This window comes from Aulonocara stuartgranti (assembly GCF_965226115.1).
Source record: "Aulonocara stuartgranti genome assembly, chromosome: 7".
NCBI classification, from domain to species: Eukaryota; Metazoa; Chordata; class Actinopteri; order Cichliformes; family Cichlidae; genus Aulonocara; species Aulonocara stuartgranti.
In genome coordinates, this window is record NC_138945.1 from 1206861 (window position 1) to 1219633 (window position 12773).

The 12773-nt window shown below is 45.3% G+C and overlaps 1 protein-coding gene across 2 annotated transcripts; it reads left to right on the forward strand.

Annotated features, from left to right (window-relative positions):
- The first annotated feature begins 637 nt into the window (after nucleotides 1-637).
- Nucleotides 638-9549, forward strand: calml4b (calmodulin-like 4b). 2 transcript variants are annotated; one of them, XM_082540171.1, is made up of 5 exons: nucleotides 638-777; nucleotides 853-883; nucleotides 3587-3727; nucleotides 4752-4940; nucleotides 8944-9549. In XM_082540171.1, exons 1-5 carry the CDS (start codon nucleotides 775-777, stop codon nucleotides 9039-9041), a joined length of 462 nt encoding a protein of 153 aa, XP_082396297.1. In that variant the 5' UTR covers nucleotides 638-774; the 3' UTR covers nucleotides 9042-9549. The 2 variants fall into 2 exon arrangements, with proteins under 2 accessions (XP_082396297.1, XP_082396296.1); XM_082540170.1 differs by having other exon boundaries at nucleotides 638-883.
- Nucleotides 9550-12773: the final 3224 nt, after the last annotated feature.

The window sequence follows — 12773 nt, forward strand, 5'->3', positions numbered from 1 at the left end:
AGAAAGGTGACTGGAAAGGAAAAACTCAATGCATCATGGGAATCCCCGGCAGCCTACGTCTATTGCAGCATAACTAAGGGAGGATTCAGGGTCACCTGGTCCAGCCCTAACTATATGCTTTAGCAAAAAGGAAAGTTTTAAGCCTAATCTTGAAAGTAGAGATAGTGTCTGTCTCCTGAATCCAAACTGGAAGCTGGTTCCACAGAAGAGGGGCCTGAAAACTGAAGGCTCTGCCTCCCATTCTACTTTTAAATAACCTACAGTGAGCGATTCACCGAGTCTGTCTTTAGACAGAAGAATTCACAGGTTTCCAACTAAACAGCATTTTACAGATTTAAGATAAAAAAAAATATGTGTAGCTCTAGAAATAATATTAACCTTTAATCCTTTTCTGCTCCTGTGCATCGACTCTCTGAGAGTATCTGCTCCATCTAATGAAAACTGAATTTTGTTTCAAATAATTGTTGATTTTGCAGCAGTTTTTAGGCGTTCAGGAGTCCTCCAGTGTTGACTGTTCACCTCTGACCCTGGTCACGTGGGTCAGAGGTGAACAGAGGTGTGTAGGAGGCTTTCAGCTGCTCGTATGTGCAGCATGTGTGATATTAAATATATATGCTTTCAAACATAAACGCGACACCTCAGCAGCAGAGGGATGAGCCTGGCTGTCCCAGCCAGCATCCGCCGTCCGCTCCCGTTACATTCCTCATCTTTCAGAGCGTGGATCAGTTTTCCTGAGCGCTGACAGCCGGCTGCTTCGTCACAACAGCAGACACAATGGTGAGATAACGTCCCCGCTGAAGCTTCACGCTGTCGTCCAGATTTCTGTTAATGCTGTTCCTGCTTTCATTCCAGGCAAAGTTCCTGACTCAGGATCAGATTAACGGTAAGATGCTGACACGTGTGCCCTTGCTGTCCTGACACAGCTGCTTACTGCTGGAACTTAAACTGATGCATTCAGATGACGAAGCGTTGACCGTGATGGTCTCTGTGCAGCAGGAAGGACAGGTTATTATTTCAGCCACAGGCAGCAGGACTTTAATCAGACAGAAGAGTCTTGTGTGGCCGCTGCGGCACAAAGCAGCGCTTGTTCCAGTTCAGCTGACCTCCCTGACCCGCTAACGCGATCAGACAGCGAGGGTCCGAGCGCAGTGTTTGCTAATGAGGAGGTATTGCATCCAAACACTGATTTTCAGTCTGCTTGTGTTTGGTGGTTTCTCATCTTCCAGTCTGTTAAACTGCCGTCAGGGCTTCCCACGGGACACAAGTTTATTCTGACACAGGCGAACATGCACAGATGCAGCTTTTATTCACTCATTTTACAATCAGTTTAGTGTTTTCAGCAAACTTAGTGTCTGCGTGGATGACAGTCGAATCAGCTGGGAAGAGTCATTAAAAGATGAAGATCGTGAGATTTCCCTGATGTTCCAAACACAACAATGGAAAGGGAAGAAGTGGCTTTTCTTGTTTGAGTTGTTAAAATCATTAAAATGTCTTTAAGTGTCAAACAGTTTGACAGGATGGAAGAGTGGACTGGAAATATCTCAGCTGAGGTCACAGGATGTGTTCTCGATGTGCATCCAGCCTGTGAAACACCAAAAGTCCCAAGAGCTCCATCTCAGACTCTGCAGACCTCAGTTAGCAGGTTAAAGGTTAAAATCTGTGACAGTGCAGCTAGAAACAGACTGAACAAACAAGACTCGTCTCTCTAAAAAGAACAAGGCAGCACGTTTTAGTTTTTCAAAGCCTAAAATCCTGCTCCTCACATACAAGGTCTTAAATAATCAGGCCCCATCTTATCTTAATGACCTCGTAGGACCATATCACCCTATTAGAGCACTTCGCTCTCGCTCTGCAGGCCTACTTGTTGTTCCTAGAGTATTTAAAAGTAGAATGGGAGGCAGAGCCTTCAGTTTTCAGGCCCCTCTTCTGTGGAACCAGCTTCCAGTTTGGATTCAGGAGACAGACACTATCTCTACTTTCAAGATTAGGCTTCAAACTTTCCTTTTTGCTAAAGCATATAGTTAGGGCTGGACCAGGTGACCCTGAATCCTCCCTTAGTTATGCTGCAATAGACGTAGGCTGCCGGGGGATTCCCATGATGCATTGAGTTTTTCCTTTCCAGTCACCTTTCTCACTCACTATGTGTTAACAGACCTCTCTGCATTGAATCATATCTGTTATTAATCTCTGTCTCTCTTCCACAGCATGTCTTTATCCTGTCTTCCTTCTCTCACCCCAACCAATCACAGCAGATGGCCCCGCCCCTCCCTGAGCCTGGTTCTGCAGGAGGTTTCTTCCTGTTAAAAGGGAGTTTTTCCTTCCCACTGTCGCCAAAGTGCTGCTCATAGGGGCTCATATGATTGTTGGGTTTCCTCTGTATGTGTTATTGTAGGGTCGACCTTACAGTATAAAGCTCCTTGAGGCGACTGTTGTTGTGATTTGTATAAATAAAACTGAACTGAATGAGAAATATGATTTAACAAGAAATAACTCTGATACAACACATCGCTGTGATGTTGTTCTTCATCTTGATCTTCGCCTTGAGGTGACTGTTGTTGGCACTATATGAATAAAATTGAATTGAATCAAAGCTGCATGTAAACAAAGAACAAGACTTCAGCAGCTTGAAGAAACCAAAGACCTCATACAGCCGTCAGCACGGTGGAGGAGGGACGATGATCTGAGTGGACCATGAGCTCCTCTGTAGAGTCAGTGTGAGGCCGTGTGTCCCACAGCTGAAGCTTGGACCAAACCGGCTCATCAACAGGACAAAGATCCCAGCACAGCAGCAGGTCTGCAACAGAACGACTGAAGAAGGAAAGAATGGAGCTGCTGCAGAGCTCAGAGAGCTGTGCATGAGCGGATGTTGCAAACCTCAATGAGGCGACGCAACTAAAACTCCTCCACAGTGATGAGACAGATAAAGACATCACTGCACGTTATTGGTGCTAAAACAGGTTCTTCGGCTGGAGTGAATGCAGAGTCCTGTGAAGCACGGCTGTGTATTACATAGTATGTACAGTGGCTTGCAAAAGTATTCGGCCCCCTTGAACTTTTCCACATTTTGTCACATTACAGCCACAAACATGAATCAATGTTATTGGAATTCCAGGTGAAAGACCAACACAAAGTGGTGCACACGTGAGAAATGGAACACAAATCATACATTTTGTACAAATAAATAACTGCAAAGTGGGGCTACCTCACAGCCACACTCTTTGTGGGCAAGTTCAAGGGGGCCGAATACTTTTGCATCCACTGTAGTATGTGAACAGATGTAACCTTGGTACAGAAAGATAAAGGCGCCTTTGAGGCTCATTTGCAGCAGATGGGACGGGCACGCGTGTCCGATCGGTCTCGCTGCCTCTGGAGGAGCTGTGAGTGAAGTTTAACACGTTTGTCTCAGGAGTGAAGGCTGAAGTTGCTCTTTAGTTTCCTTTGCACCTTGTTAGCATCATCCACCTTCTCCCAGCAGGTGACGCACTCAGGCTGAGACCTGCTGACATCACTGATCCTGCTCTGTCCACATGACAAAGCAACAATGTGGACTCCTGCACATGTGTATAACGTGTTCATGTGTCCGCAGAGTTTAAGGAGTGTTTCTCGCTGTACGACCGCCAGCGGAAAGGCAAGATCGAAGCCAAGGAGCTGATAACAGTGATGCGATGCCTTGGGTCGAGCCCCACCCCCTCCGAGGTCCAGCGCCACCTCCTGAGCCACAACATGGGTAGAGTATTCCCGAAATCATCCTTCCGACTCCTTATTTCTGATTTCTGAGGTGACGCAGTAATAACTCAAATCAGGGAAAGTGCTGAAATGAAACAGTTCAGCTCACCAGCCCACGAGCAGCGCAGCTATTTCAGTGAGCAAACCAAGCATTTATCACCTCATGTGATCTTAATGGCTCCATTTGTGTTTATCAAACCTGACCTGCTTGCTTTGTCCCCTGTGTTGCCTTCATCTTCCTCACCGCACCAACGGAGTCAAAAACATGTGAAAAGTTGTCGGAGACGCAGATGATTGATTCTCTCGGCCTCCACTTTCCCCCGTATGCTCACGAGAGGCTGTGGAGGTCCTGGAGGAGAGTGTTACTGTTTGGATAATGTTCACCTTATTTTCCAAAGACTGGAGACCCCGGGGCAGATCCCTGAGATCAGGTCTCTCAGCTGGGTCAGGTGGAGGACGTGGCAGAGGAATGAGACCCTGATATGCAAGATTGGGCTGGTATTTCCATCATGTTTGACAGAAGGGGCTGAGATAAATAATCCAATGTGGACAGATTAATGGATTTACCTGAAGATAAAGATTTTAATATCCTGAGATCAAGAAAAAGTTATTCAGTCATTGTTGTAAGAAGACAGCAAGCCTGAACGAAGCTCCTGTTTCCATGTCAGCGCCCCTGAACCTTAGATTTCCTGGAAAGCTGCGAAAGTTTGAGGAGTAATTTTAAATTTGCTGTAGTTTTGATATTTGTGTCTGTTTCCATAAAGGAGGTGATATTTGTTTTTCCTTGTTTCTCTCATACACACTGAGATCAGCCTGGAGGAAGCTGTGTGTGTTCTGGTTAATTAACTGCATATCGTCAGCAGCTACCTCACAGCCACACTCTTTACATTTGCTTTTATTGCTTTAGTGTTTGCTCATTTCATATACACTGTGTGGTACTTTCTCCCCCGCCCTTCCCTTCTCCTGCAGTGGCCTCATTTCTTTGTGCCAGTAAAAGCAGATCTCTGTTTTCTTTCTGCTCACAGGCCGGGAAGGAGAGCTGGACTTCTCCACCTTCCTGAGCATCATGCACCGGCAGCTCCAGCAGGAGGCGCCAGAGCAGGAGATTTTGGAGGCCATGAGGATGGCCGACAAGGAGCAGAAAGGCTTCATCCTGGCCTCTGAGCTGCGAGCCAAACTCACCGGGCTGGGAGAGAAACTGACAGACAAAGAGGGTGAGTGTCTCCTAAAACCACTCACATTTAACCCTCTCGAGGCAGGCGTTGCAGATTTGCAACAGTTAAAAACTAACAACCCGATTACCCCACATACATGTTTTATGAGTTTTTTTTACTCAGAAGTACCACTGCAGGTATTCTCTTGTGCATTAGCAACAAAAACTTAATTTGAGCCTGAGAGGGTTAATCCAGTCGCCTCAAGGTGCTTTATATTGTAAGGTAGACCCACAATAGTACATAGAGAGATATACCCAACAATGACCCCCTATGAGCAGCACTTTGGCGACAGTGGGAAGGAAAAACTCCCTTTTAACAGGAAGAAACCTCCAACAGAACCAGGTTCAGGGAGGGGCGGGGCCATCTGCTGTGATATAAGGAAGACAGGACAAAGACATGCTTTTGACAAGTGGAAGTGAATCCTCGTGCACGGTGTTGTTACAGGCAGCAAAGTTACTGCTCATTGAGCTCTGCAGTTTTCAGCATTTCAGACTTTTTATCCATTTCTACACAGAAGTTGGTGACAGTGAAAACAGAGCTCTGCAGCATCACAAACCAACAACTCAGCATTTTGCTTCTTTGTTGCCCACAGATGGCTGAGCGAGATTGTTTCTGTAGACTTTAATACCTGAAGCCTCACATAGCAAGAAGAATGCGTGCTGTTATGCATGTGGAATGAACACGAGGAGTGTAGGAACCATATGAGTTGTTCCTTTTTTGATTAAGTGGGTTGGTTTAAATGCAATCACTGTACTGGTGCACGGGCGTGGGGCGTGACTCATGGGTGTGTTAGGTGGTAAATGTGGTTGCACTCACCTGTTCACCGCACCTGATGTTGATGAGCAGAAAAGTAGGGTGAGCATGAGGGGAAACCTTCTGTCGACCGCAGCTTGAGTCAGGTTGACTGTAACTTGATGTATGGTTTATGCACTAATTTATGCCACAGGCCGATGTTGTAGTTTGGTGTAGTAATTGGGGGAATTTTTTGTGAGTTGCAGTTATTTTGTTTGTGCAGTCTGTGCATTTGTTTAATAGTTTGATCCCATGTGCTGATTCGTATAGTGGACAGTACCATGTGGAATAAAAGGAGCAAATAGTACAGAAGTGCATCTCATGTGTTTCCTGTTGTCCTCATGTTTAGCCTGCCGCGGCCGTTGGTTGGAGGAGCCGCAATAAGGAGGTTCATAATATTTTGTGTTCTTCTCCACATCCTGCAGGGTTTTGGTTTGCACTCGTCTGACTGGTTCCCATTCTCCACTTTAACTGCTGATAAAAGGTCGTTTAAGGAGCTCCTATCAGAACACGTCATTTCCCCGAGGACGCGTCTAATCCATCTGAATGATTGTGTCGTTTCCAGAGAGAGGGAACACCTTACACTAATCCATCCTTCTTTCTTTCTGTTGCTTTCATCATTACTGAAACAAACTGGCTGCATCTCTGTTTAAATGATTGGCCTGTTAGTAGAACTGCCATGTTTGATCAACACATCCACCAAGTCACTGACGGGTCAAAAAAGTGCAACGCTAAAATGCAATTTAACTTAAAAAAATGCTAATAGTTATTGAAACGTTTAATATAAAAACTACAGAAATGGCTGGTTTAGTTTAAGTTCAGTCAAAAAGCTCATGAAACATGTCGGTCTTATTGGTAATTAAAGTATTTTATGTCATCATTTCTTGATCTAAGTAGCTCTCTGAGGCTCTCTAAAGAGAAGGTTGAGAAGCAGGAAAGAGATTGAAAAATGCTCCCAGTTATTAGAAATGGACGAGTCCACTGTAAGAAGAGTCATGAGTCGTCCAGGACCATTGACCCGACTGAGGAGAGCATGTTTTGTGATACTTCAAATAAAAGAGAAACAAATGAAGCCTGTCCTCATTTAGAAGAATATTACTGCAAAACTATTTTGCACTGAGCACACTGTGCTTTCAAAGAGCCGCCTCTTTGGAAGAAAGCGCTCTGCACGACTAATTAAAGATAGACTTGTTTGGCTGAAACAGACCATCGATGTTTTTAGCGCAGACTAAAGGCGCTGAAATCCAAAAACAACTGTGGAGCCCGATGGAAGAAATGCTCTTTCATATCAAAGAGTGCTTGAAGCTAGCGTGAGGCTATCTGTCCGAAAGTTAAAACAAAAGTCCAACTTTGAAAGTAATAATGATGCTCAGCACGCTAACAAATACACCAAGGAATGGCTCAGAAAGAAGAGATGGAGGTTATGAAACACCAAGAGCCCCAAAATCCCACCGAGGGAAGAAAAAGACATCATAGAAAACCTTCAAATACTTTTTGTAACTGATGAATTTGGAGAACTTCAGCATTTGGCCTGGCTGTGCTGTTACTTTTTTAACAGCATATTACATTAATATTTATTTTTGCTGAATAACGTAGCAGCTTCAGCTTCTCCTGTGGTGGTGTTCAAGCACTCGGCTGTTATCAGTTTCATCTGCGATGCCAAAAAACCCAACACAGGCTGTAAGGCAACATTTATGAACAGATATGACTTTCTATGAAAACTCAATGAAAGGATCTATTACTCAATGTCAAACATATGTTGTGTAGCGCTTTGCAAAAATCTCGAGCCACTCTTCATGTCTTTACATCCATGTAGGTTCACAGTCATTCAGGTCCTGGAGCTGGAAAAAAGAAGGAAACATGACGTCCTTCTTCATAAATGCCACGGCTTTATCGAGAGGCTGTTTGGTGTCTCCAGTGTCTGAGCACTCCTCACTGCACTGCTACACTACGCTGTTTAGTTTGTGTCTGAGTGTGTAGCGTGGTCTGAAGTGCACTGGGATGTTGATAAACCTGCTACATCAGGGATGAAGCGTTGTTCTGTTTGTCCTTCTCATCCTCCATAGCTGGTGTCTGATCTTCTTTTTTCTGCATCTTTGCTGATTTGATGAGAGCCACATGTTACACATGCTTCCTTTACGTGTGCGTTCCTTCTTTCTCCCTTCAGGCTTAGAGGGAACATGTTCTGCCTGGTGTTGGGTCCTGTTACTCCAAGTCTGTGTTCCAGAGGGTGATGGGAGTCAGAGAGGAGGTACTGGTCCATGTGTGTGGGCTTCTGTAAACTTCAGTGTTGAGGTTTCCATTGTCCTCAGTGTTCATGGCACTGTTATCTTTGTGTCTTCCCTGGTGTATTTGATGTTTCTATCCAGATTTGATTCCACTTCTTGGGTTTTGATTTTGACCCAGGTGTCGTCCATGTATCGGTATCATCGGCTAGGTGCTGTCCCTTCCTGCATGTAAACGACGGGCGATCGTGGCTCAAGAGTTGGGAGTTCGCCTTGTAATCTGAAGGTTGCTGGTTCGAGTCCCGGCTTGTGAAGCGCTATACAAATACAGACCATTTACCATTTCAAAGGTTGGACACACCAGGGAGCCCATGGCACATCCATGTTTGTGTCTGTAAAAACCCTCGTTGTGGAGGTGTATCAGGGTGAAGCTGGTTCTGTTTTCTGTCTGCAGTTGTTTCCTGACAGTCTCTGCTGCCTCGGTTGTAGGGATACAAGACTGAGACCACATCAGAGGACACAATGGTTTCATCTGGATCCAGTGCAAGTTTCTGGACCGAGTTGGTGGGGAGCTAGCATGGTGGCGAGGTTCTTGGAAATGTTGTAGGAGGCTAAGTTTATACTGATACCCTGTCACCCGCCGTCATGTGGGACCTGTGAAATTCTCTGTAAAGGGTTTTAATGAGAACTTTATTTAAAGAAATTGGCATCTAATTTCCATCATTTTATTCAGGACAACCTGAATGATCAGAATAAATATGCTTCATTCATGTGACATGAATGCACACACTTATGGCCCTGAAACAGAATATAAAACTAAATATCAGAATTTCCTTCTAATCACAGACAAAAGCTGATGATTGGTTTGCTTTTCTAAAACTGGAGCTGCTGACAGGGAGAAGAATGGATACACACTTTCTACAGGTTTCTATTACATCTGGAACAAATGAGTTAACTGTGATTGACAGCTGTGTCTGTGTTTTCAGTGGACGAGCTGCTGCAGGAGGCGGGTGTTGGAGCAGATGGGCGGGTCCACTGCGAGCAGTTCGCTAAAGTAGCGACACGCTGCCACAGAAAGCACTGACGTCACAACTGACATCCTCTCTACTGTCGAAACAACGACACTGTGCTCAAGCGTCTCCACGTAGTCAGAGTGTAGATAAAGTCAGACGTTTGGAGGCAGGTCCGTCTTTCACTGCAGCTGCAAACTTTGCATGTGACAAATAAAAGGCTTGACTGGTGAGAAGGAATATTTGCAGCTGGAAGAGCAGCCGCCTTATTTCTATTAGAAGAGAAAGAAAACAAAGGGACCATCTGACGCACAACACACAGTAAAAATAAAACCTTTTGTTCAGAACATGCTGCCTCCTTTGATTATTGTTGCTATACTTCAAGCTTTACTTTAACTTCACATGAACTGGCAGCCAAGTGTCTCATCGTAGAGACCATCACCATCATCATCTCAGGTCGCTGTGTTTGCACAAACTGACATCAGTCAGAGGAGAGTCTGTGTTCCCTCACTCCGGGTGTTCCTGCTCTTACACTGGAACGGAGCAGGAACTGGGATGGGATGGTAAAACTGACACCTTTGACTGGCCCCATTAACTCATTTCATTTCACTTTTATCAGTTTTCCCAATTTATTATAATTTTTTTGTAACTACAAGTTTAAAACCCCCCCCCCAAAAAACTCAAAATAGTTTATAATTGGAACAAACAAAGAGTTGATTCGTTGGGGACAAAGAGAGTGAGTCCGCTGCCAGACTGATACCGTCAAACTTACAGATGGTGTGTTCCACATTTTCCACGAGGACCTGGGAGAAAAAACCAAGACGACTGGAAAATAAACGATGACACTTCGGTGATCCGACCTGTTGAGGCGTGGACGCTGAGGGTGTGCTGTGGTATCTGCACCGACAGATGCTTCACCTCCTGTAAGCTGCGAGGTTTTAGTCCAGCACGTCTCACACATGCACGATTGGACTGAGACCCGGGAATCTGGACGCCGCCTTCTAACATCAGCTTTGAGGTTCTTGCTCCCTGACACCTGCAAACAGGAGATAACCAGTGCATTCACTTCACCCGTCACTGTATCCACTCTAACAATAAATATAAATGAAACAAAAAAACCCACTGATGTCAGCAGCCTCCACCTGTCCGGAGAGGCTGGCCGACGCAGAGATGGCACCAAACCCCAAATTTCAGTCTGAGAATAACTCAGGAAGAGCTCCAGACCTGAACCAGAGCAGCACGGCTGCTGCTGGATTATGTAAAAGTGAGTGATCAGGTGACACTTGTGCAGAAAAGTCAAGAAGCTGCAAACAGGCTGTCAGGAGAAGTACTGATGAGCAGAGGGACTTTGATTAATATTTTGTAAAGATATCGAGACGTTTAATAGGCCTACATCAAAGAGAGAAGATAAACATCAGCTGTGATCATTTCTCATGTCAGTATCAAATGAAGAGGATGATGAGGCACGAAACAGAAAACCTTTTCATCTTTTCGTGTATTTATTTTTAAAAAGAAAAACTAAATGGAGTCAAGCTGGGAGATTATTCCGCTCAGAGGAAGTTATTCCATTCCATGTCTCTATCCTGGACTGCCCCTGATTTTGTTTTGTTGTAAAGACTTTATCAGTTAATCAGCATCGATTCAGCCAGAGTTTAATAGTCAGAGGAACATCTCTAACAGGGACGTGAAGTTGGCTCTGAATGTGAGAATGTGAGGTCCTGGAAACAGCTGACAGAGAGGACGCCTGTGCAGGGGTCACCGAGGTGTGTTTGTAGCGGCCGGTGTTACTTGGGCTGCCTGTTTGAGTATTTCTGTAACTCCAGCACACAAAGTGAACTTGCCTGATGTTATAACTGCTTATTGGTCTTGACTCATATTTTTGACACTATAAAGTTCTTTTACAGGCACAACGAGCCAAAAAAGACAAGAAACTCAGAGGGAGAAATCAGAGAATATCAGAGCCAGGCAGAAGAAACCGATTTGGATCAGAGAGCAGGGTGTAGCTGAGCTGAGTCGTCTGGCTGCCAGATGCCAGCAGGCTGATGCAGACGGATGAGCGAGGCAGATTACTGAGGATCGGTGTTAAGGAGGTCGAGGGCTGCAGGAAGTGGGTTACAATCAGACAAACAGATCCTTTAATTGGTTATTTGGTCAAAGTGGAGCAGAAGCCGGGGCAGGTACGACTGGCTGCAGGCTGATTGGACGTCAGGTGCTGAGTGAGGGACTGAGCGAGATGGTAATAAGAAGAACACGGCATAAAGATAAAGACGTGATAACAAAGTATTCGAACATAAACCCAACAGTATTTAAACTGTTTTGTCGTACGGTGACCTCAGACAGACGGCAGGTTTCGGCACATTGTTGCTTGTTTTTCCCACATCAGTGTGTTTGTGAACAGGAAGTCCTTCGGGATTTAAATCCTGACAAAGAAAGATTTCTGTGAAAAAAGCAGTGAAACTCAAACACTAGAGGAAGTGCAGCTTTTGCTGCTTTACTTCTGCACCCTGGAGGTTGGTGCTCGGTAATCAAAGGCTACTTCAGCTGTGACACAGTCCCAGACTCGGTGCTCTTTGCAAGGATCCTTCCTTTCTCCACGAGCGCCACATCTGCACCACAAACACTGCTTCAATCATCTTCCTCAGGAGAATATTCCACACTAAACCGTCCTGTCATTTCCTGTTAGCAGAGTTTTATGTATGGAAAACCCATCAGGCAGGTTTGGCTGCAGTCGAGACAAACCTGCGTAACCGTCCTCTAGTAATTCACAGTGACATTTCTTATATAATCGCTGGAGGAGGACACAGGTTTGAAAGCATTGCTCTGTCAGAGTCCTTTGGAGCCGGTTTGTGACGGATGTTTGGATGACGGCGCTCGACTTTCCTTTCCACTCTTCTGTCTCCAGAAGTGCTGGATCTGCATCGTACTGCACGCCTGCTGTTATTCACTCTGACCCACAAATTGTCTGCAGCGGGGCTGAATAACTTTCAGCACTAACGGTCACGTCGAGGCCTCACCGGCCTGCTGTCTCTGCCCTCATTAATACTGATTATCAGACAGTTCACCCACACAGGCGCTCGGCCGCTCTCTGCGCTGCATTCCTCCCTATCGTGTGACGAAGCTCGGCTCATGCTGCAGTCACCGGAGGGCGCAGGTTTGTAGAATCGAGTGGATTTTAAAATCACAGTTGAGTCGAGCTGAAAAGCCAACGCTGTGAGAACATGTTTCAATTGTGTGAATGGATTAAATTCAGTTTTATTTATGGAGGTGAGGGACAGTATGGCTTCTCTTGCTTGTGGTCCTTAAGTAAATTACTGTAGTTAATTAGACGGACTTTTCCCAGCAGATCTGCCCAGATGTCCGTCTTCCATCCACCTGCTCCAGGTGTTTGTGCCCGAGTCTTCCCAGGAGCTTTGCTGTTGGGGCCGTTTGCCCCTGGTTGGATCTACAAAGCCAAATCAGTCCTGGGTGAGGGGCTAGCCTAAGCATAGCTCGCACGAAAGGTGATACTAGTCAGGCATCGAGTGATGCATGAACAAAACTGTGTTTCCCAGCACTTTCAGTTATTTTGGTCTCGGACTGAGTTCCATTTATTTTTGCTGATGTTCACCAGCTGCACAGCTGTCACACTGCAGCAGCACATGGTGCACACAGCTGTGGTCACTCATCGTGGGCATGAATGTCATTTTTTTTAATGATTTCTTTTTCAGGATTCATTTAGATGAGTTGGTTTCCTGGTACCGACCCGACTTTAAGTGTAGTCCATAAACTTTTGAAAAGACCTTTCAGAAGCTTAATGCTAAGCTGCT

Bases quoted from the DNA above. Each gene is read 5' to 3' on its own strand.
- calml4b (XM_082540170.1), top strand. From the start codon at position 829: ATGCTGTTCCTGCTTTCATTCCAGGCAAAGTTCCTGACTCAGGATCAG. The intron at 3,728-4,751 runs GTAGAGTATTCC...TTCTGCTCACAG, and splicing joins CCTCCTGAGCCACAACATGG to GCCGGGAAGGAGAGCTGGAC. The intron at 4,941-8,943 runs GTGAGTGTCTCC...CTGTGTTTTCAG, and splicing joins GAAACTGACAGACAAAGAGG to TGGACGAGCTGCTGCAGGAG.